The sequence below is a fragment of the Morone saxatilis genome, unplaced genomic scaffold (assembly GCF_004916995.1).
Source record: "Morone saxatilis isolate NCDOM2014 unplaced genomic scaffold, NCSU_SB_2.0 Contig12, whole genome shotgun sequence".
In the NCBI taxonomy this organism is placed as follows: Eukaryota; Metazoa; Chordata; class Actinopteri; family Moronidae; genus Morone; species Morone saxatilis.
In genome coordinates this window covers 15,751,344-15,777,145 of record NW_023339674.1, presented here as the reverse complement: position 1 = coordinate 15,777,145, position 25,802 = coordinate 15,751,344, and the positions used below count along the sequence as shown (strand labels likewise).

At 40.0% G+C, this 25,802-nt stretch overlaps 1 protein-coding gene across 1 annotated transcript; it reads right to left on the bottom strand.

Moving 5' to 3' along the window:
• Positions 1–96: 96 nt before the first annotated feature.
• On the bottom strand, positions 97–25,549 carry si:ch1073-396h14.1 (disintegrin and metalloproteinase domain-containing protein 10). The gene is made up of 15 exons (XM_035653653.1): positions 25,534–25,549; positions 25,305–25,452; positions 24,959–25,077; positions 24,356–24,511; positions 19,950–20,035; positions 18,932–19,054; positions 15,716–15,808; positions 15,227–15,395; positions 9,171–9,334; positions 5,177–5,348; positions 4,865–5,009; positions 4,467–4,650; positions 2,681–2,780; positions 2,126–2,346; positions 97–1,242 (listed from the first exon to the last, which is right to left on the bottom strand). Exons 1-15 carry the CDS (start codon positions 25,547–25,549, stop codon positions 1,141–1,143), a joined length of 1,998 nt encoding a protein of 665 aa, XP_035509546.1. The 3' UTR covers positions 97–1,140.
• Between the last annotated feature and the right edge of the window lie 253 nt (positions 25,550–25,802).

Here is a 25,802-nt window from a genome sequence, read left to right as displayed (position 1 = left end):
CATTACCTTAGAATGAACCTTTTCATCTACAGAGGGAGCGGCCATGTTTACACAGTAGCCCAGGACACTCTACATAGGGCCTTTTGCAATGTTCTTGAGTTTTGCAGCCACATGTTTAGAAGGTCGAGCTGTATTCAAATGGTTGTAATCTGCAACTTCACTGCTGGATGCCTCTAAATCCTACACACTGATCCTTTAAGTAAAAGTACCAATACAACAATAGAAGAATACTTCATTACAAGTTAAAGTTCTGCAACTCAGAAGGGAATAATCAGTGGCTGTTTTATTGTATTGGATAATTTCACCTCTTTGGACCTTGGAGAAGTTTAGAGGAGAAACTCTTTAATGTAAAATCTTTAGGTAATTTGTAACTATAGCTGTCAAGTTGTGAAATAAGTACAACAGTAAGTACAGTTTCCCTCAGAAGCAAATGGAGTAAAAGTAGTACCTCAAAATTGTGCTTAAGTACAGTCCCTGAGTAAATGTACTTAGTTACTTTACACCACTGTCAATAGTAAAAGGTAAACGAGTACTCTTTGAGATGACAAACATTTACAAACTTATTTTTTGTAAACATGCAATAAAAATGGCATTTTCCTGAAAGAGTTTAGATAAATGGTCATGTCAAGAGGACTAACAATTTCCACTTGATAAAGGGACAGAAAGCTGGATTGTCATCAAGGCTGAAATTAGTGCTCAAGTTCAAATGCAACAGCGAGTACACTGCAGAGCAAAATAAGGGAAAGTCCCATCCGTCTTTGCAGGGACCTAAGGCTTTAAATTGTTGTAGGTGTTTGATGCTATGTGGCCTCTAAGGGGGTTGACTGACATCACAATTGGCAACAACAGCAATGTTTTCCACAATACATGCATCACAGGAGACCTTTATCACTTGTCGAAATGTGAACAGAAAAGTCACACAAGGAAAAGAAAATGGCAGATGCACAAAAACAGCTTGAGCGGTGCTGAGCAGGTGTAATTGTCTTCAAAGGTCACCTGCAGATCACGCACTGTTTGTTATGTGGAACAAAGTTGAGGCTCTCTACAGTGTGACCATGACACTCAAAAATCCCTATTTGATTCGTGCGTCATAATTGCGAACATGATACTTGCATTCCCAGAGGGGACCGGGATCAAAGGTCAGAGGTCACTGGTGTCTAGGGTGCGGCTGCAGAGGCAGACGGTGCAGCCCATCACTCCAGACACAGTCAGGATAACCAACAGGATGGCCCACCAATGAGCCTGCAGAGGATAAATAAAAATATTGCATAAATGTTACATTTGAATATGATCTCTAATAAGTTAAATGCAATAGGATGTAAGATTGGATTGGTTTTGTCCTGCTAATCAAAGATATCTTTTGTAGTGAACTTAAACTTAAAATGAGCTTTTTTTTCAAAGTTTGATTTAGGTTCATTTTAACCCCCAGTGGCAGTTTAAATAGACTCATGTCATGTATTTGGTGTCATATTCTTGGTTGAACTTAAGAACTGTGTTTTGTTTTTGGTGTACAAAAACAGGTCATGACTCTGCAGCTCTGCACATTAGAAAATGAGTCAGCGGTGTAGGTTTGGTAAAAAAACACAATAGTTCCTAAAGTGAGGGGTCATTTCTGTCTCCAGTGAAACAGATGGACGATCCTAAGAGGTGCTCTTCAACCCAAATGGGCATTCCAGATTCTCCATGCTGTCATGAGAAACTAAAAGTCAAAAGCGGCTAAGACTGAAACCTTGCAGACAGCTAAACTTCACTGCAGGAAGTTTAAACACCATAAGCTGAGGATAAGGCCTCAGTGGAACATCTGCTGCTTCTTAACAATCTTCATGTTCTGTCTAAACACACAGAAGAAGTTATTTTTTCTTTGAAAACTTTAGGTTTGATATTGGTTTTACTTTTGATTAAAAGAAATGTTTGGCTAAAACCTCCTTTCACGCTGTTTTCACATTGTCATTTGATACATTGTTATAAAAATATTGACTACAGCCACTTTAACTGAGTCTAAACTGATTTTTCTTTTAGTTTCATTTCATGTTATAACATATATGCTAGTTGTTCTGTACTTCTTTTGTGACATCCTACAACATTTATGTATGCATATGTTATCACACTAATTGTAGGAGTTCACCTTCATCCACTCCGCTATGTCATCGAAGTCATCAAAATGGAGAAAGGAGTTTTTCAGTCTTGCAATGGGGCCGTCTGCATCCAGCAGACGACACATGTGGAATTTATCGCAGTAACCCTGGTTCCCTGAGCACGGAGCCCCGCCAACCAATGGCAGCGCGTTTTTTTGGAAGTGACGGGACAGCACGGAGGAGGTGGTGCTGGCACATGTCTCAGGCTTACCTGCCATAGACACACAGGAAATAAAAAATCATTTAGCTATTTATAGTCACTGTGTACAAAATTTGAAACACAGTAAACCTCTAGTGAACCAATGCATCCAGGACCATAACTGACTCTTGCAAAATGTGATATTCAAAGCTCAACCTCAACAAAACACCTCATGTTATACATTGTACACGGATCATCATGTCTCCTGTGGTAGTTTTGAGATTGTTTAATGGAAAACAATGATGTACGAGGGTAACCTCTGTACAAATTGACACAGGCTGACGTGTTGAGACACAAAGTGTAAACACATTCCTCCGTAGTAGAGGACACATTGGACTATAGTTACCAGGCTGCTGGCAGCACATGTGGCATTTCTCCTTCATGGAGTCTCCTGGACAGTCACACTGCTCTAGGCTGTGTTTCACACACACAGACTCAGCACAGACCTGCAGAGAGAACCACAGACATTCCTTAGAAAGAAGACTTAATAGGAAATAGTGGCACTGTCTGGACTTTCTCTAATTTATGTCAATCAACAATTAATCGGTAAGATAAACCTGTTTATATCACAAACCTTCTAAAAAGATTAAATAAAATATTGTATAAATAGTTCATTATTTCCCCACATTTAGGGAACACACTCTGGACAAACTCATCTTTACTTTGTAATGTGAGTAATCTGGATCCAACATGTGTTTTTTCTTAGTTTATATTCTTCAAAAATCTGAAATAGAAAAGTGTTTTTAAGAACTGAACCAAAATTTGGCTTTGACTTTACTTGTACAGATGAGCCTGTTTTCCTGGTTTCTGTTCATTTGATTCTAAGAATGATTTCACCATTCAGTGAAGAAAACAATGTGAGTCATAAAAACAATTTATGATTAATTTGAACACTAAAACTGAAACTCCACCTTAATTTTTTGGATCCTTTTTCTTGGATTATTGCATTCCTACATCCCACTCAAAAGTGTTTTCCAGTTATTATGTTCCCTGCTCCTGGACCAGGTCTTCAGAGGTTAACAAACTTAGCACCTCTGGAGAGTAATATATCAACATATGATGAAGCAACATTCACAGCTGGAATAAATTGCTCAGAGGACCAAAAGAAGATGTTGAACAATGGAGGAAATTTGGTCAAGATGAAACTTTTATGGTATCACATGATTGTCTAGTTAGTACTGCTGTGTTGCAATGGTATGTTTGTTTTTAAAAATGAAGTGGATCGTGGGCATACTTGGACAGTGAAGCATCTGATTGAAACCAGTACACTATCAGTTTCATATTACTTGATATATAAGCAGTAAACACTCGACATGGCACTGAATCAGTTTCACTGAATAACATGAAAACAATTATCTATGAATAGCTAGAACGTATTTTTAATGACTTTACAAAATTGCTGTTTTGAAGCAAATAGAACCACAATAAACCAAGAGCATGCTTGTAGGTATTAATGCCATGGTCACTTTCAGATAGGTGTGCAGGTTTTATATAATTATATAATTATAACTCTTTACCAGACTGAACAGCAGTGTTTCATTGCCCTTCCTGGTTGAATATTTCGTGTTTCATGTCGGTGCGGACACCTGTAACCACTCCCAATAGTGATGTCAAAGTGTAGTTACACACCCTGTGGTAAAAAAACCTTTTGTGTAATCCACCAGAGGGAATGTTAAGTCTGTACTGATTTGTGTCAATATTACATTGTTGTTGTGTGACAAACAGACTGATTTGAAAGGTTTGCTCTTCACTTCCCTAAATAGTTTTTTGTGTTTTTTAAATTGTATTTATCCAAAAACGAATGGAAAGGAATGGATGCCTGAAAAAAACACTTTCAGTTTTTTAAAATCACAGTAGCATGGTCGGCAAAATGATAACTGGCAAAAAACGTGAAAGGCCCTGTCTACACCTTTTGTCCGTTCTAGGTTACTGTAGAAAAATGGCGGTTCAACATGGTGGCCTCCATGGATCTCCTGTTGAAGATCATGGGATAAGACTGAAAGCTCTAGAACAGCTACTAAATAGACCTCATGGTGAGATTGGTCAAGAATAAAAAACGTTAAGAAACGTTAGCTTGTTGGGCAATGTAGTTGGACCGTATTGTGGCGGGGTGGTGGATGTGGCAGCCTCACCCCGCTCAGGCACACACGCGTGCCCTCACTGCAGACCGTGAGGTTCTCCTTGGCTGTTGGCTTGGGGCAGAGTGGGGAGAGGCCTGAACACACACTCTCTTTCTGACAGTCTGTCTCCTCATCACAGGTCTGACTCACCGGCTTAAATCCACAGTCCTGACCACAGCAAAGACCCTGACTTGGACTGATGGAGGAAGACATCATACACACAGAGATAAATATGAAAGCCACAAAACAAAGACACACCTAGAACGTCAGTAAAATAGTTTAGATGAATGTGGTGCGCTGCTTCAATTAACAATGATGAAAGTGACAAATAGCTTTTAACCCCAAAATCAATCCAATAAAAGTCTGCAGGCAGCATCCTATCCTGTATTCTGTGTTTCTGTATACAGTACCTGCAGACTTTACCAGGCTTGAGGCGACACTGGACTCCTTCAGGTTCTCTGGCGCTGAAGCAGCAGAGGTCTGTGTCATTCTGACCGACATCGCACTCCTCATCTTCCTCCACAATCTGGTTTCCACAGATGGGCTGATCGCTGACTGGCCAAAAAGAACATAAACACACACAAGTAAACACACACAAACATCAACAAACAAGACGAGACAAATTCGAAGTATTTACAGTGACTAATCCAAAGTGTAAACATTTGGCCTTGACTCCGCACGACAACATGCAGATGTACGCTGTCTGATCTTTTCTGTCTCACCCAGAAAGCAGTTGTCCTTCTTCAGCTTCAGGATCTTGCTGATGTGTTTGATGCTGCAGGGCGAGAACTTGTCGTTGTTTTCACGCACCTCATCTGTGGCGTGAGGGAACATCAGGTACCTGCCTTCACCGCCGGTGGAGCCGAGGTTCCCGCAGTTTGAGCCCTCATCGTGCTTTATCAGAGACAAAACTTAGACTTTTAAACAATATGTTTTTCTGTGTAAGTTACGTATCTTGAGGCTGAGCACATGGAATAAGCATTTATTTGGATGTTTCCATTTAAAGCCCTCAGCTGTAGACAGAAAACAGCAGGGGGAAATAAATGATCTAACCAAGCTCAAAGCATTAGTTTTCATCCTAATCCCAGACAAGGGGATTAAGTCCCTTTATTGATGAGCTCAGTAGCTTGTAATAGGTCATTGCAGACAGTAAAAATGTTTTTCAGTGAAAGATGATGCCTGTAATATCAAATAAAAGCTCCTTCTTAATGGGCAAAAGGCAAAAGACTTTTAAAGTTATCTTTGTTGTATTTTTTAATAAAACATTTATGCAGTCAAAAGATTTTCCTTGAATTTGATGGCCCTGAAACAGCCAAGGAATGTCGTGTTCCACTTGTGGGACAGCGAGGACAGAACAGAGAGCTCCCCCCACTTTGGTCAGAAATGTATTTGTGAAATATTATCTGGAATTCGTGTTCACTGGATGTCAAACTCACTGGTGAATTAAGAGACCAAGGGGTAGACTTTAACACAGACACATGCGAGGACCATGTTTTGATGTGGGTATTTCAGCATCTGTTCTTCATTAGTTTGATGGATATAATGAGTGCTAATTTTATAGTCTTCACTATATCTGTCAATATACGAAGCTCTGGGGTTAGCAGAACTGCATGTCACAGCAGATGTTGGGGCGTTTTTTTTGAGCAACATATTATAAAGCCTACTTAGCGTTGATTTATGTTTCCACTGAAATGTCCTGGTCTCTTTCTTCAGCTATTTTGTGTTATCTCAGCTCAAAAGCCTGCAGACTTTAGACTGAAACTAGTAGCTAGTTCAACTGCGCAGCCTTCACTGCTGCAGTCACAAAAGCAACAAAAACAATAAACAGCAAAAAAGTATACTGTACAATACTGTCAATCTGCTGTCACCTGCAGAGGTTTTACAGATGGTGTTACCACAGACACAACCTAGATCCAGTTTTAAGATAAACCATCAAGAAACATTACAAATGATTGGAAGTTTTTCTGCATCAGAGGGAAAACGAGTTCAGTCAAGTCTTGAAATCTGATGTTGTGACTTGTAATGACCACACTGTTTTATTAATTTATTAATTGATGAGTGAGTCAAAACAATTATAATTAGCAACTATTTTGATAAAAAAATAATTATTCCAGTTATTTTTTAAACACACAAACATTATGTGATCCCAGCTACTCCCATGTGAGAATCTGTTGCTGTTATTCGTTATATAAGACAGTAAACTGCATATCTCGAGTTCTGGACTGTTTGTTGACATTTGAAGGTGTCAGGTTGGGATTTGGGAAGTTTGCATTTGTACTATTTTCTGAAATTTTATAACCAAAACAATGTCCCTAAAAAGTAAATGTTAGTTGTTGCTCTAAATTTGAAGTTATTTTTGCACAAAATGTGGCAAAAGAACAAAAACGAAAGAAGAAAAAACTAACTTCTATTTACTATATTTCAATTTATCTTTCACCTGAGCAGCAAATTCATGCACACGGTTCTGAAAGCCACTGTATCTATGTATGGTTGCAAGGGAAGTAGGCCAAAGGTCAAAGCAGCTCTATACTCAGAATTCACTCTGCATCACAGCCCACCCCTCTCTGTCCACCACCGTGCATCCCACAAATCTCAGGTGAAGCCCGTGCTCAGATCTTTTCATGTGCTTCTTCCAGCCTGTTCTGGCCTGGAAACAATGAGACATGCCTGTCACAGGAGCCAGGGCACCAGGCACAGGAGCAGGAGAACTTAACGGTAGTTTGATTTATAGAAAGCTTGCAGGGCCTGACATAGCAGAACTAATCTGCTCAGGAACGCCTCAGAGGAGTCTTTGGTGTGTGGAAGTGTGAATAACAGAGGGCAGGGTGAAAAGAGACTGAGGAGCGCTGCTGGCATTTTGGACAGTGGGAGAAAGGTCGCAGGTGTTAGCAGCTGTCACACATGCAGAGAAATGGCATGCATCTGTGTATACATAAGCTGTGTGTTGCTTTAGGCTGTGGATCACAGTGGTGGAAGGAGTAATCAGATCCTAAGCAGATAAGCAGCAACAAGGTTGGATTCTGTGTTGATTCTGGCGCCCCCCGTGGACAAAAGCAGTAGTGTTTGCCTTGTTTCATTGATTTCAAGGGGAATCCGACCAAATCCGATCCGTTGGCAGGCATTAAGAATAACTATATAAAAATAGTCAATCTTAATAGCTTATGTAGTCATACAGAGTCATCAGTATTACATTGAGACGGTTTCATTCCTAGTTATAAACTATTTTTAGCTATATTATAAGCAAACTATATCTAGTAGTAAGTAGTTAAAGTGCTACTGTATGTGAGATTATGATGTATGACATTATTATATTAATACTGATGCATCAATGTGTGAGCCGCACTTTACTGTTCTAGCTGCTGAAAGTGAAGCTGGTTTTAACTACTTTAAGCTAGTTTACTCCAGTGTACTTGAGTAAATGTACTTAGTTACTTAAACAGAGAATAACTGTGAGGAGAAAGAGAGAAAGAAATCAGATTATCCAGTGAGGCTGAGCCAAGAATCTCTATAAAACAAGCCAGTCAATAAAGGCCAAGGTCCCTAATGCCCACATAAGTGAATCATTCACAGACAATTTGTTCTGGTGCAGTGCAAACAGCCATGTATGCCTTCTGAGAATATGTGAGGTAAATTTAAACTTTGAATCACAGAGATTCGTCATGTCAAATTATCATTCATTACCACACAGTCTTATGTATGACTACAAAGTGTTGGGGCACCAGAAGGGGTTCAGGGTAAAACTGGTTAAGTTTAACAGACTGAAATACTACACTGAGCTGTATTTTGAACTGTGTTTTGGGAGGATTTTATTTTTTTTAAACTTGCCCTGAATAGACCTGTTACACACCAGCCATTTTGACGTGTTATGGAAGGAAATCACAAGTGTAACTAATAACATTAACAATGGCTTATGCCTGGTAAACCGGTCAGTTAAACAGTCTTTTTCACAATACCAGAACCTCAGATAACGTTGTTAACTACACCTGTGAATTTCCTGCTAAGGAAGGTTAAGGTTATGTCTGCTGTGAGAAAAGTAAATAAAACTATAGGCCTGTAGTAGCTCCTAAAACACCCACAAAAGGACCCAAGTTTGGCTTTTTTTACATTCACTATTTCATTACGAGTGATATGTCTATAAATTGCTATTAATGCACAATAATTAAAAGGAAAAATGCACCTTAAAACACATGCTACATTGCACAATTTCAGTGACTTTGGGCACGTAAGTATCTGTCTCCCTAAACTTAAAATCTGCATCAAAACTTGAATAAATGAAGTTTTTGTTGGATTGGTGTACCAAAAAAAATTAAATAATACATCCCACTTTATATGAACGTAGGGCACGAGATGTGGTCATATTCCAGTGAAATCACCACTGTTGTTATGGCGACCCGAAGTTGTTCCATTATCCGCTTTCTGAGGAGCCACTCCAGGACTCGTCTGTACATGACATCATCATTACAGTTTGACATATACACAAATAAAGGAATATGTGGATTTAGGGTGGAAAGAGTTGAATACACACTATAATAAAGTTTAAAATCTGGTATTATTGCTACTATCTTAACAATTTACATCATCAGGGGAAGGTTGTGGGATAAATTCTGTGCAATATTCTCTCTAATCTTGAATTTTGGTTTGATCGAGTCAGTTTTGAAGACCGTGTCCTGTAGTGTCAGACAGATGCTGTTAGCAAACTCTGTGATGGGGACTGACCGGAGATCCCAGGCTGTGGCCGAGTTCATGGGCGAGGGTCAGCTGGATGTGTCGAGGAGGCAGGAACTGTCCGTAGTTCTGAATTGTGACCAGACCTGTGTTGAGGGTGGAGGTCTGACCGTTACGCAGGGTGGTCTGCTGTGAACATACTCCTCCCCAGTTACCTGAATCACACACAGATGAGAGGATGAACATGGAGTTTGCTGGTTTGGTTCCCACTGCAGTCATATAGAGTATAGTTAAAAAACAATTTAAAACAAGGCGTGGTTTATGTATTTTACCACTTAGTTTACACGAGGTATTGAATTAGAAGAAAGTGGCAGGTGGCTGATAACGGCTCATGAAGGCATCGTCATTGCACATAATTCCCGCTGCAGTAACTGTGCTGATGCTTCAGAGTGAAGAGAAAGGAGTTACAGACCTCATGGAAACACCTGCTTGTCACTTTGCACTACAGTATGGTTGCATAACTGACCTTGTGCTACTGGAAATACCTTTAACCAACATTGTTTTGCTACTGAAGCTTTATCGACCTCTGAGGCCCATGGTCCGGGACGTACGGACAGACAGACCAACAGACCTGCTGAGCTGCTCTCACATCACATCAAAGCCTGTAGAGCCATTTGGTCTCCAATGGTCTACAGTGTCTTTGGGTTTACATAATGTACAACAGCTGGCCATGTTCACATGGATGGACAGCTGGCTTGTGACATCATCTTTCAGCTGGCCAGCCAGAGGACCAGTTTTATAGAAACCAGTCTGATTGGTCAAACTGAGCACCTATGATATGGTTCTTCAGAGAGACAGATCATGGATTTGAGTAGATTAAAGGTAGTTCAACAAGACCCCTTCTTAATTTTGTGACATCTCAGACACGGTCAATCCTTCCTTATTGTACAGCGGGCCAAAAATCAACTAAATACTGAACCTTGGAAGATGCTATTCACCTGTATCTACTGTAAGAAACAGCATGCACAATCATTTCTATTCACGCTCTTCCACAGCCATCACGATTTCCTCAGCATTTGTTGACCCCACTGAGACTTTCAATCAGCTACTGTGGGAGTAATATCCACATGTCCGTCCTCTCTCTTTATTGGTTCCCTCCTTTTCTGCCCATCTGTGGTTCAGGTCGGAGGTCTCAGCACTTCCCATGCAGTCATGTGAATTTTATGTAACACCTCTTACACAATGGGGTCAGCAGTACCGTTTTGAGGGGTATGGCTTGTGAAGTGCACGTCTGTTAAAGACATTCAGCGGCAGTTTCAGAGAAATCTCAGTTCACTTGGTGTCAATGAGGACTGTGGGAACCAGTCGCGGGCATCTGGACCTCCACCGGCATGTTTTTGTTACAAAGTGTGACGTTCAGGAACGGTGAGGGACAGTTGGAGGTCGAAAAGCAAAAACAAAAGTGCCCCCTATCTCTGCTGTTGTAGAAACAATGAGGAGGCTGCCAGGACCTGTAGTAACCTGAGACTATTTTATCCCTTACTATTTTATTCCTGTCACATGACAGATTTAGCCAGAAATGAGAGAGTACACTGATTTTTTTAAGCTTTAGGGGGAGAAACCTAGAGGTAAATGTGAGGACTTGTCATTAATTGTACTCCTCACTGTTAAAAAGAGAGCAGTTCCATACCAAAAAACTGTCAGGCAAGACTGCAGCAGCCATATTAATCAAGAATTCTGGATCCATTTCTTCAGCATTCCCCGCTTTTGACCTAAAATGGCCCCCCTGATGGGCAATTCAAAGAGCTGGGTTTCCTAGAAAGAGCTTACTTTGGAGGCCTGTGCTGTGGTTTTTGGCAGCACGGGCAGAGAGGGGCTACGATTTCGTCCCCTCCTCCTCTTCCTTCTCGTCTTCGTCTTACAGAAAGGAGCCGTAATGAAAGAGTCCTATTATTAGCTCGCTGGACAAACAAAGTCGGGAGAAACAAACAATCTTCTGGATCACTTTCACATAAGGCACACACACTCACCGTAAGGAGGGAAGAAGCACACACTGAGACACGCATGAGGAGAAACACACGCACAGTATTACTCACTTTAAGGAATATTTGAACGTAGAATATCAATGAACATCTTAGACAAATCAAATAAAGGTACACATAAACACACACACACATAATCACACACTCTTTCACATGGTTTAATATAGAGAAACAAACAATAGTAAAGGGGCAGTCTTTCCTTGGATAAACAAGCGGGGGCAGTCCGAGTGTGCCAATAACGCCTTTAACAACAAAAACAGACACAGCGAGCGATTCTAAAAACAAGTTCTAAAAACAAGTTCTCAGAAAACTACAGTGGCTCAACTCTGGAAGTCAACCAAAAGTAATGTAACTGCATCCGATGACTTTCCATCACTGCTCTCATTGTCTCCAGAGTTCAATGACCTCCACATTGCAAATCTGAATAGGATTTAGTCACCATATTGTGAGACCAATTTGACCTTTTTCATTGCTGAACACAAAAGACTGTCAGGAATGCATCGCAGGTCTTATTCAACCTGCGACTTGCTTTTGGTGGTTTTTGCTCTCATTGTATCAGCTGTGATAATCACAGACGGCAACTTCACAAGCAACAAGAGTGGTGAGTACATCAGGTGGATGGCTAATAATTCTCAGATTTAATTTAGATAGAGGTAATTTATTAAGAGGTGAAAATAAAAGTGACTCATAATCATTGTTGGACTGGGAAGTACCACTGCAAAATCTAATGGATGTTTACTAGCACCCATGGACAACTTGAATAATAACTTTACAGTATATCTGTCTGACTATTTTGCTTAATCTAACTGATTTTGGTATAAAGGTCTCTCATAGTCAGTGCTTCCTCAAAATTAACCTGGTGTGTCTCTGTTAAAGGGACACCTGGAGAATCAGTGTGTATTAGTGTTTTCATGTGTTGATGTTCTCCTCTGTAGTTTTTAAATACATCCCGGCATATTATTACATTCAGATAGCTCACATGCAAATGTATCCAGATTCTATTCATAAAACCAAAAGTTTGTTTTCATTGTTCCGGTTCAGTCGGAAGATCTGAACCTTGAAAAACGTGCCGACTACAACAATGTCTGCTGGCTGTCAGTGGTGACCTGCCCTTTGTGACCCAGCTCCAGACTCTCCATGACCTTAAAGGGGAACTCCACTGACATTAAACATCAAAGTCTGTCTACAGGTCTTAGGGATTACTTCTGCCTATGTGAACAGAGAGAGCTGCGCTAAGCCTGATAAACTGCCTCAAGTGAGTCAATGTTGGTTGGAAAAAATCATTAGCAGGTACTACCATAACACATCCAAATATCTCCAGTAGCTCGATCTGCTGGTCCACAGTTCTGACACACCCTCGAAAGGGTCATAGTTGGTTTGGGATAAAAAAAATTACTGTAATCAAGGGAATATGTAGATTTTGACAAGGAAGAAGAATACGTAAAATAAAAAATAATAATATCTCTGGTTCTGCTGCAGAGATTTTGATCCTTTTTTTAAAAACGTCCACGGCCATGAGTTGGACAATATGACAGGAGTGCAATGGTTAATCAGTGGAGTAAACGCCTACTCCCCTTTTTGAGGATGGTTTGCCTAAATTAAAACAAATAGACTCTATCTGCCTGTTAGACCCTTGTACTGATTTGAGACGATTTAAGATTTATTATTGGACTTCTAGACTGTTGTATTGTTAGTTGTATTTAAAGAGTAGTAATGTCTCATGGGCAGAAGGTTAATTGAAAATCAACATTTCAACAATATATATTTATGGGAACTTTTATTGTTATTTTATTCTGTACCATATTGCAGCCAACAAAGAGTGTGGAAAAGAAGGAGAAGAAGGAATTTCACTGGTGAGAAAGCTTGCATGGCACAAGACATTTAGGCCCCAACCCCCCATCCTCCACTGGTGTATGAACACATAACTTGGAGAGGTTAGAGGAGGAGCTCCAAGTGATTGATGGGGGCTGTAGCTATGGTGGCATCGGGGTCTTTGAGTTTACAGTCCCATGTTTTAAGGCCTTTTATTACCCAAGACCACTTATAAACTGGTGGAGGTGGGTTATGGAGATACTGGGGTTGAGCGTATCTGTTTCTGGAGGTCAAACATTATCCACATTTAATAGTCTGCTTATTCTTCGGGGCGGCCACATGACACTGAAAAGTCACAACAATGTCACTGAATCCACAATATGTGTGTGTGTGTGTGTCACCATGGTGATCATGTTGAGGAATGCAGTCACCAATCCTCACTAAGACGTCTGGGAGTTGTGTGTGTGTGTGTGTGTCTTATGTGTGTGTGTGTGTGTGTGTGAGTGTCAAAGGTTCATTCCTCCCTAATCACATGTCATTGTGGTGGTCTGCTCTCACGCCCCTCAGTTTAGCCAATCAACAGCTGCATATGAAACAATGTCATAGAAACAACCAGGAAGGACTTCCTACCACAACAAGCCTAACATACATGTTCGACTTCCTTCTACACAACAATAATACAACACAGTCTGTCCAGACCTGAAACACATTAGGAAGTTATAAATCTATGTATTTGGGACAATATGTCCTAAACATTTCGTTTGAGTTGACTGTGACTTTTGTTTGTACAAAGTTTTTTGAAGCAACTTCTGTACGTTATTGTGTAAGGGAATGTCAGCTATCAGTAAAAGTCAATAACATTACTGACTCACTGACTAACTTACCATTTTAATAATATGGGTTACTGAATTATAGTTCAGGTACATTATAGAAAAATGTAAAGTTCATAATGCAAATTGATGACTTTTACAAGAAAACAAACAAATGTTATTGCTTCATTCAAAGGGTGTGATTTATTTTCTTATTTGTCTTATTTTGAGTTTGATTTTGTCTGTAAATAATGAAATTAAAATGAAAGAACATGTCTATAATGTTGTCCGTTAATGAACATTTTTGAATCATTTCAGCCTAACAGCAGATGGTAAGGGAGCTTTAAAATGCAAATCACCAGGGGGGTGGGGGGTGGGGGGGTTGTTATTTGAGGAGTTCACTCACGTTTTGTTTTTGGTCTCTCAAACCACTGCTTGTATAACAGGTCTGAAATGGGAGCTGTATAATTCCTGCTCCTCTGTGTGCCACAACATCATTTGATTCAGGAAAAACCTAAAGTAACTTAACTGACGCTACTAATAAACTGGATAGCAAGTATGCATTTGCACCAGTTTTTACACCTGCTTTATGCTCAAGTTTTACTTTTCTCTGTGCACATTTGCTTCTTTTACTCAGGAACATTCTCTTTTATCTTCAGTGTCAGTGCAGTTGAATTCATGCTGATTCTACTCAATCCATCACCCCTGATTCACCTCCTTTACGGGTCAAATAATTCATAACGATCTGGAAATGTGCATAGGAGAGTTGAACGTGGCCTCTGGCGAGCTCGTGTTATCTGGAGGCCAGGGAGTCCTGGGAGCCAGAGAGGGAGCTGTGCTTTGATAGATCGACAGTGATTCATGTAGAGATTCACGCAGAGAGACAGAGCAGGAAAACATTATTTCATTTTCCAAGCCTCATACTTTTAAACATCGACAGACTCATATCTGTTTCCTGTTTCTGTTCAGCCTGCCACATGTTCTCAACACAAATTTCTCTCTACTGTCAAAGGGCTTTATATTTTTTTAAACGATACAGACACTGAGAGACATCTTGATAAAGGCATAGAGTGTCCAATATGCCAGATAGAAGCTTTAGGGTTCAGTTCAAGTGTGTAATTACCAGTGTTGTAACAAGTAACATTGCAACTAATTATTTTTTGGACTAGTAACTGTATTATTATTACTGGAATGTATTAGTAATTAGTTACACTACTAGTTACTGGGATAAGTAAGATTATTACTATAATATTATTACTGAGTTACTGCCCAACACTGGTAATTGCTTGCCTTACTTGCTGTTTCATAGCATCCTCAAAGAAAAATGAAGTCATACTTGTATCAATCCTCACTGTGCTCTGAGAAAAATATGTCTGTCACTGAGCTTCCGTATTGTTTGTGTGTTACTTGTGTAAGTGCAAGTGTCGCAGTGACTTTGACTCACCAGCTTTGCCCTCCCAGGCGAGCCCCAGCACTCCGCTGTAGTCTCTGTTAGTGAGCAGATAAGAGAGACAGAAGTTGCCCCAGTTGTTCTCGGAGTACAGACTCAACAGTTTCTCAGGTCCAATGTAAAGAGGATACAGAGGATCGTTTTTATCCTCCTCCATCATCACCTGAAGAGACACAGGCAGATCAATCGATCAAATATCTGTGAAGGCGCTCACTTAAGGACACAAGCAATTACAGTTAGCTTTGTATTTCAGTCATTTTAAGTAATGTTGGGGGCTGAGAGTGTCTCTGTTTGATTCTCACTGGTAGAAGAAGATACATAGGCATGCATTAACCCAATTATCTCAAACAAAGGGGGCCATGACCTGTTTGTGTAATAAGAGTGAAAGCCAGGATTACTGGTTGTATGGAGTCCTGCATTTGGAGTGTGTTACTCTTAGATCTGAGTCAATCGGGTTGTTGTATGAGTGCAGAAGGACCTTACTCTGAGGGATTTCACTTTGAAGTTGATCAGCTTTATTCCATCAAAGTCCACCTTGTCGTAGATGTCATTCACGGCTCGCATGTAGGAGGCAACCTGAGGAACACATTCATTTATATGAGGAAACAGTCAAATAACATCTCCTGCTTCTGATCTTTTAGAGTATAGTAGGTGCTCTGTGGTTGAGGTTGTGGTGGCCCTCAGAAGATGAAAATACATGTCACCACCAGACAAAACACAGAAGAACGTAATATCTTCTCCAACTTGACCACACATATGCAGCATAGCGAAACACACTGCTAGTACTGAAAACACAACCAGAAATGCTGCAAGTTGCACAGAATTAAATGGAACTTGTTAAACAAAACTTTTCAGGGGACACGATGAAGATGCCTGATGCAGGAGTTTATTGTCATGGTTTGTGGTTTCTGAAGTGATGATTACTTACGTTTTTTGTATTTGCAACTCGTGTCTGTATTTGTCACAATTCTCATTATGTGCAGTGAAATGCCTGGCTGGCATACTCTTGTGGACGTGCTAAAAGGTGCAATAATAAGGATAATAATAATTAGAATTGTGTTTGCTTAGCAACTTTGAGCAGCATCATTCCTGCCCAAAGCAGAATTATTTCCATTTAGTTTTGTATTTGTTTGTGTTTTCTGGTTTTGTGCATATTTTTGTCTAATTTGTGAAAATGTATTTTCTCAAGTTGTGGTGCATTGAGCTCTCAGGGCTAATGCAGAGGTTGGTTCCAGAAGATGAAATACAATTTCACAGTAGATTTAGCATTTTATCCTTTTGACAATACAACACTCTTTCTGAGCTCTACCAAGTTTGGATTATGATTGATAATGGGGTCATGTGAGGTAATCTGTAGGTTATCCACCGGGTGTGTTCAGTGTGGGTGGCAGAGCCAGTCACACATCCAGAGAGCCACGTGCAAACCAGTCACATGTGAAGGTCTGAGTCTACACAACAAGAGATGAGTGTACAGTATGGCCTGCTGGGAATTTCCATAAATGTAAATATTGACACCTTGGACTCATATAAAGTCATAAAACCAGGTCATCAGTGACTGACAACAGCATTTTGTCTATTTACACTCAAATATTACTTCACAGCATTGCTTACAGTATATTTTCTCACCCGGTGCAGCAAAGGTCTGGCACTGAACCAGGGACAACAACTGATAGTGTGTGTGTTTGAGGTGGAAAGAATCTGAGAGGACATAATGAGAGGACTGACAGCAGGAGGACGGCCAGAGAGATTAACAGTGTATCCACAAAAGGACGGGCTTACTTACTTATTAACTGACCTTGTTTTGACCACAGAGAGATTTAATTAAAAAAGCTCAGATGTGACACAGATTTCACAGCGGGAAACACACAAACAAAGGTGCAACTTGTTCCAAACTGAACCTGGATCAAATGCTGGGAACACAAATCTAAAATAACTGGATTAAATTAAACATCTGTGCTCTCGTATCAAATATGAAATGTAATAATAAATACTGTTTATTGGTTTTAATTTAGAGTAAGACGAAAGGTAAGTTAATTATGTTTGTTGTGGGTGTGTCATTCCCATATCAGGATGTGACAAACTCAATATTAGGACATCTCACATGACCTCTGACCCCAGTGACAAGCGCTTTGTTCAGACAAAGAAACTTCAACACAGACAGACATTTAAATCGCTCTTATCTTTCTTATTACTGAAGCAATGCAGGTGTGCCAGCAGGCAAGCAGCTTTCAATGCAGTATGTCCCTCAAATCTGAGTTTAGCTACAGGTCAGCGAACACTAATACCAAGATCAGATTACCACAAAATCAAAAATGCATTGTTTTTCATCAGCATTGCATCTCTAAATTAAAGTTGGAGTCCCACTTGAGCTGAAAAGGAACATTCTTCTGGAAATCAAACTAGTTTTTCCAACAGTCAGGTGCTGTTGCAGAAGTTTCGCTGCTCCAATAAAAGATCAGGAGAACAGGACAAGGGGTTAAACATTTTTTTGACATTTTAAATGTAACAAGCCACCTTAGAGTTCACAGAGTGCAATAAATGCGAGAAAGAGGTCATTACATTTTCAAATCAGGTTGTGTTATTGCAAATTTGTACTTCTACCTTCAACCAGATTATCTGTGGCACCCGTAGAGTTGTTACCGAAGGTACATACTGGAGCTGTCGGGTGTTTATTCTACCAGTGCGGACTGTTAAACCTTATTTAGCCAGATGCCTGTAATGCATGTGCCACCATGTTCGCTGAGAGCGAGAAGGTTCTCAACCTCCTCCATACTGCTGCCGTGTCTAATGCCATGACAGCTGTGTGTGTCTGTGCAGGCGTTGGCATGTGGCCCTTTATTCAGAGCTGCAAAAGCTCGGCGCTTTATTCAATATTACAGAATATCTCAGTGTTAAATAATTAACTATCCCAAAACAAATTGTTTTCCTCTCATTTGATTTTAGTCATGTAGATTTAGATGTTGGTAATTTTAGGAAAACTAGACAAAAAAGTTTCAGTCATGGTCAAAATGCTCCTTTAAATGGAGGTTAACAGAGAACCTGAAATACTTCACAGGGTAATGTTTGATAACTGACCCTTACTGAGATCGCAGACTGCTTATATTAGGTTAATTCAGTTAAAAAAGAAAGATTACTGATCTAGTGCCAAATGACACGTGAACCATTTTGAAATCTATTAAATATTGTTGGACACAAGTGAATCACCCTACAGGCAGGTTTCAGTTGTTTTATTAATATAAGATTTTAGATTTTAGATTTTAAAATGCAGGATATTGAATTCAGGGACAGGTTTGTAAACAAAACATGCTCAGCTCAATCAAAAGTCGAGGAAATTCTGTTGTGATTTAACGATCCTGTTAGATGTTCCATTACACTATAAACGCTCTGGTGTACATTGTGTTCTGGTAGGCCTGAAACATCAGGCAGCTCAGATATCAACAGTATCTTAAGTGCATCACTTTGAAGTGAGTGACACGCAGGCTTGAGACATTTTTTTGTGTCCATAAAAATAGAATCATAACTTTAAACCTTTAACCTGAATTAGCTCTATTGTTAGTTAAAACAGACATATGTATTTTGCATTTGGGTTTAAACCCAGCATTGATACTTAACTGAAGATTTAATTAAGAAAGCGTATCACATGTGAAATATCATGTCTTGTCAAACCACGATAAATTATGTTTAAAGACAGCTGATCACCTGAGCTACAACAGCTTCAACAGACTTGAACCTCTTGTAGTAGAGGTGGTCGGCATGGAGGTGAAGCAGGCAGCTGGTCTTTGACTCATCCACTGTACTCCTCAACCGGCTCGCTGGTGCCTCCTGTGGTTAAAATTACAGGGACACAAAAGAGAGAATTAAACATGGAGCGGATTTTAAAGGGGAGGCAGATTTTAATCATGACATAACCTGTTGAATCACCAGCATGTACTTGAACCTCTCGTCAGTATTAGTGAATAGCTTATCCTCCAAATATGTGTATTGGATCAAAACATGATGTCAGTTTAACTTAACTGGGCTGTTGCATGTCCCAGTAGGAAAGGTGACGTGAAGCCACAGGAACACAACTAGGCTCCACTGGGAGCATCTGTTCAGACGATTTTATGACTGAACAGTGGAAATGATCTTCGCCGACAGGCATGTTGTTAAAAATGGATCAATGTCACCGCATTCATTGTTGACAATGGACATTGGGACCACCACCCAGTTGGTCAAAGGTTAACAATAAATAGAGTACCCAAGGGAGATATCAGCTAATTAGATTTGGCAGATGTTTATTCCATTATATCTGGTTTTATAATCACTTTACAACGTAGTCAAGGTCATCTGGTGCGTTTGGACCTGCAACAGCTACTGTTAATATATAGGCCTGTAAAGAAGCAGCTTTCAGCTTCCCTAAGTCACCATACTGTGTTTTCTGACTCTTACACTTTGTTTCTGTTACTGTTAAAGAATCCAGCTGAGAGTAAATCCTGTTATTTACTATCACTGAATCAACAAGCTAAATAAAAGTGACTAAATGAATACGTCATAAATAAGGTCATTTACAACAGATGAATCAGATACACTGGTGAGTTCCCTCTTATGATTGTTCCTTGTTTTGGAGTTAAAATGGTATTGCAGAGGAGGCGGAAAAGGGTGAGTACAGAAAAAGAAAGTAAGGCAGAGTGTGTGTGTTAGTGTTTTATTCACTGAGGTGATGTCTGGACTGTCCTACCTCATTGAGTCTGAGGCTTTGGGCGAGGAGGTTTAGATGTTCTGCACCACAGAATTCACCAGGACCAGTTCTCATGGATGGTAGGACTGCACACACACACACACAAACACTCACTTTGATACACATTCTGAATAAAAGTATAGATTTGTCAAACACACAGCAAATACTGTCACAACTAATTTTGTCCTTGAACATGTTCCTTCAGTTGGTGAACTTTTAACTGCCCGTCAATGACTCATCACAATGTGGGCGCACAATGTCCCAAATAAAACAGTGTTCTCTAATCATAATAAATAATTGAACAGAGATTAAACACAAGGTTTGTTCAACCCACTTCTGCTCATTTGTTGGAGCAGACAGGATATTGTGTAAGATAACCTCACAAATAAAAACATCCTTGGTGTAGACCAGGGCTCGCAGTATGATCTTTGGAAAAGGATTTGTTTGTGCTGAAAGGATTATTGTAAATGTGTTGCATTTTATGTCTGTGTGCTTAACCAGGAGCAGTGATCGGGGAGGAATGCCGAATGATTCAAGATCTGGACAGGGACCCTGAAACATGCCACTAACTATGAATATTATCTCTTTCAGGGCCCTGAGTGTGCATGCTGGGGCCTAGAATTTCAGGAAGTGCCCATGGTAAAATGTGCAGAATACTTGGCAAAAAGAGTTATTATCAGGTCATTATCAGACAGAAGACCATGTCAAGTCAATAAAGATTGCTTGTGTTTTATTCTGGTGTTTCCTGATATCTTTCCTTATATTTCAAGGTCTCCAAGTTTGAAACAAAGTAAAGATTTTCAGTCATGTGATTTCTCTTGTTTACTCAAAGGGTGCATGAGGTCACATTTATTGTTTTATGGTGTCGATCATAGAAAAGGTTTGTTTTCTGGAGGCTGAGGTTACTATTTTTTGAATTTAAGAAAATAAAACCTCATGAAGGTTTGTGTACTGAAATGTAAACTAATGACCCCAGTAATTAGTTTGAACAATGCCAAAATAAAATTAGGACGGATGGCATTGAGGCCATCAAACAGCACACTTGAGTGTAATGAAATGTATTTTATGTGCAAAGTCATACAATGTGATGGTGTATGTATGTCAAGCTAACATGGACAGAAACACCCTCACATTCTCAGACACTTTATAAATAGAGGACACAAATTTGGAAATCAGCACTGTGGTCTGGAGTGGGAGCCATGAGGGCAGCCTGTGGAAAACGCTGTGATAGGTGCTGGTTTGATTTCACTAAAGCAACATAATCGGCTAAGATTTGCAACACCTCTGGGATGTCTGCCTCCTTTAGATTGATGCAATAATGATGGGATTGTAGTCAAGGGAGGCATTGCATTTGCATAAATTGGCCCATCTTGTTGCGCTGGCTAAGACACAGAATTCCGAAGAAATACCAGGAACCAAAAGACCTTCATTGCAACATAGTGTATTAGGTTTATGGTCAGGGATTGTGGGGGATCTGCATATGAATATGGAAGAAAGAATGTAATGTAAAGTCAACTGAAAATATGTCATAATAATGTAGAATAACCAAAACAATATGTTTCAGTGGGATTATTCACAAACACTGTGGTTTTAGACTAATTTGAATGTAGACTTCTAACTAAACTATTCCATGTACAATAATGTCGACACATTTCACCAGTCACATGACATAATAATTACGTTCACACACTGGTGACCCGTAAGAACTTCAAGGGGTAATGCAGTGTGTGTGCATGTGTGTCCCATTACAACATCCCCCTGGATCTGACATGGACCTACAATGTGAGACAGGCAGCACATGATTGGATCACACTATCCTACAAAAGTCCTCCAGCCAATCACAAACCTGTAATTCATTCTATACATGGCATGAGTGGGGGTGGAGGTGGATGTGGAGGCCTAAATGCCGGGCGTCGACACACTGACGTAATTATTTCCAGACCTTACTTTCTCATACTCTCTCTCGCTCTCTCTTTCTTAGTTTGCTTCTGTCTCTCTTCCTTTTCCATTATACTGTCGGAGATAAATGTTTCTAGCTTGTGTTTCCAAAGTTGCAAAAGATTATATATTTTTTATTCTTTTGCCAATTAAAAAGCAAAGAAAATGTCTGACTGAATCTGCTCGAAGTGATTTGAATCCCATGCACAAATCACACTCTATAACAATCATGAACTGCTGAATTATCAGCACAATACTTGGCTGGAAAAGAAAACGATTCCCCAGAAGTAAAATCAGTGTCGAATTTCAGTCAGGACTCACTCCCAGCAGCTGCTAGGGGTTAGCTCTACTGTTAAGAGTAATGTAGAAAACGTATGCCAGAGCCTCCATCTCCAGCTTTATGGTTTACGAGTGTCTTCCATGTGCCCCTCTAGTTGGCCCAGGTGCCCCTGTAGTCAGTCTAAGTACCCTTAAGTGCCCCATTAGTTAGCTCAAGTGCAAAATAACCCTAAACCTGAATATAAAACAATACAACCGTTCTCCCTCCTCGCCTATAAGAGAGTCTGTTTACACCTCCGCTCAAGAACACACGTCCATTGCTTGGATTAAACCTCTGATTTATCAGGTATTTAATGGTCTTTAAGCACAAGGCCCAATAGTTTTTACAAATAACATAATTCACACGCTTGATATCCCATATCTACCCTCATCCTCCCCATTTACTCAATGTGATAGTCCTTGCATTTCTCACAATAACACTAGTTCTGAGCAGTGCACACAACAACTGTAACAGCTGCTTCTTTAGCACTAATGCAAAAGACTGATAACCTTTAGACACTGATGCAACACAGAAAGTTCAGCCAGTGTTCCACAGAGATATGTCTCAAATCCTCTGTGCTTGTATAGTGTAATTTGGCAATGAATATCATGAAGAAATATATGTTTGATGAATAAATTACATGCTTGTAAAGCTGATGATTTGACAGATTTGTATGTGTGGATCTTAATAAAAGTTCTAGTGAAGGTTTCCAATCGGCATACTGTAAAAATATTGAAGGAAAATGCAAAGAGATCGCACACAACTTCACTTTCAGTTTAAGGCAACAATTAATAGTCCAGGAGTTTAACATTAAAGACATTTTCAGTGATGTTTAAGTGTTTGTATTACTCTTTATTTATCTCAAGGAAGTATGAGGTTAATTGTTACCCATCTTTCAAACTGAAACTGACTGAAAGTCCCATAAACAACAAGGGTGTAACTACACTGGAACTGCACACATACATTTGAAGGTGCAATAGCAACAGCAGTGCTGGAGGGTGTAAAAGCAAATGTTGTGTCACTGCCAGGTAGATTTTTTGGGCAGTGTGTTTATGTATCAACAGCCACTGAGAGGTGTAGTCGTTAATCCCAGCAACTCAATGGTTCTAGTGGACGTTTCCAGAGACGAACATGGCGTTGCATGCAGTTTCGCTTAAGCTGCCAGAGTTCTGGGAAAACCAAGCATCTACCTAGTTTGCACAAATGGAGTCACAATTCATACAACCAAGTATTACTATGTTGTCTCAGCCCTTGGGAAATTCAATGGTGGGTAGGGTGGCGAGTTTATGAATAACAAATACTTTGCCATTGTAGCATCACTTGTGTCACTCTACTGTGTCCACATTCTTAGTACATTCTTCATACTATTAATGTGTACTGTTTATTATTCAATATGTAGAATGATTCCCTTGAGTTTTCAAAAGTGTTTGATTTTCAAGGATTAAAAGCAGGTGGAGATGGTGGAGATGGTGATGTGACAAGGTGGCCGCCCTGGAACGTGCCCTGTGTCCCAGATCTAAGAGACCTCAGGACATCCCAGGAGGCAGAAAATTCCTCATACAACCTTTGTTGTCCCTAGACGACAACTACAGGAAGTGGAAATACACACAGGAGTAGACACATTATGTCAGCCCTTCCTGATTTACCACTTGTGTGCTTGTATGGAAACATTGATTGTTTATCGAAATATCATGCGCCAAATCTTTCACAGTTTCCTGCAGATATGCAGTCCGGTGAATGAAAGAACAGGATGTTGTCAGCAGCAACACTATCTAATGTAAATGTTACAATCGTGACAGGTGTTGGAGAAATGGCGGGAGGCGTAGGGAGAAGGGCAGCCACGGAGTCTGTGTAAACTTAAGGACAAACACGGTGCTTTCTTGGAAATCATCTCTTATTGATGCAGATGTAATTTGTTGGGGGAGATATCAAGGAACTTCTTTTTACGCACTGTTCATCATCATCAAACGGCCAGGAAAAGAGGTCATGGCATGTCATTTGGACAATTTGAGTCTGCAGACCCACAAGCTTCAGTTCATCCTGCACACTGGGAGCAGGTAATACAGAGCCAACAGAAGCTTGAAAATATGACCCGAGAAGACCTTTTCTTAACCGTTTTCCTAAAGTGGAAAGTGAAAAGTAATCTTACCCATGTCATCCTCATGGTAGATAATAGAGTGGTGATCTGTTTGGTTGCTGGTATATCTCTGTACAGGCTCTATATGATAAGTCCCGTTGTCTGTATGGATGGTTCCCTCAAACTGACCCTGTAACACAGAGCCGTGGCAGGCTGAACCAGGTTCACCTGCAAGAAAGGTCGAGAAATATAACATGTCAGGGTTTAGAGAGGTGAAAATAAGCAGAGATTAGAGATAACTGAGAAACAGAGACAGAGAGACAGACAACAAGACAGACTATAATAAATAGATAAGATACTGAAACTAAAAGGCAGCACAACTTCAGACATCAGAGAGATACAGGGGGTGAGATATGAGGAAAGAGAGAGAAAGCAATTCATTGGCTCTCATTGAATCTGCACATTTTAGTAAATTTTACTTTGTTCTTCAAATTTCAATAATCAGAAATGTTTTGCCACAAACAGATGTTTTTCCAAATGTTTTATCCAGACCATAAAGACGATAAATTACTTCTGATATGAGGTGATTAAAAGATTTGATTCCAGTAAATTCACTTGAATTGCACTTTAAACTGTTTCCAGCCCTAGTAGGCCATATTTCCCTGTCATACCCACCCTCTAGTATTCCTGAGTATATGTGGGAGAGGTCAGCTGACATGGAACCATTTTCACTGACCACCGTGAAATTTTCAGAAAATACTGCTGCATTGCGTTTTAGATGCAGCCGGAAGGTTCTGAAAGAAAGAAAAACAGCTCACAGATGTGGTCAAAGCTTTGTAGTGTGAAAGGTATGTAGATCCATCAGCAGCAGGCAAACGTGGACAATTAATGGTTGACATGTGTTATTGGTTTAGAAACAAGAGGTTCAAAGAGAAGAATACTGTATATTTAGCCAGACTGTGTGTGTAGCTGGCTGAGTGTGAGCTTTTGAAACAATTTCCACAGTTAAAGAAATTGTTACCTGTGGAAAGCAGTAAAGTCCAACTGCAGTGTGTATTCCTGAGGTCGGGTGGCTCTCCTGGCTCTCAGGTGCTTCCTGTGAAGATCCTCCCTATCATATGACAAGCGCTCATAATGCTTTATATATGGACTGATGCCACTCACAGCCCCTGGCAAAAAGGAAGAAATTAAAGTCACTTCACAGAGCTTCAGATATCACAGGTGAACCAGAAAAGGATTCCCACTCTCACCCTCTATGTTTATCATCTTCAGTGAACCCACTGCTGCAGCAAATCATATAATAAAATCAGCGTGTATGCAGTTGACATATTGTTATACATCTGAGATTTTCATGTCTTATTACAAGAATTATTCATCTTATCAACATACTCTACAATTTTACTCTGAACAATAAATTGAAACATGAATACTCCTCATCTCTGAGAATTATTGAGCACAACATTAGGTCAAGCTTTGGTTGTTAGGCAACTAAAAAAGTTTAGACCCGCCCACAAGCTCC

Coding starts and splice junctions, on each gene's coding strand:
- si:ch1073-396h14.1 (XM_035653653.1), bottom strand. Junction 9,335..15,226: donor CGCCTGGGAGGGCAAAGCTG/GTGAGTCAAAGT, acceptor TGTGTGATTCAG/GTAACTGGGGAGGAGTATGT. Junction 5,349..9,170: donor GCCACAGCCTGGGATCTCCG/GTCAGTCCCCAT, acceptor TCTCTGATAAAG/CACGATGAGGGCTCAAACTG.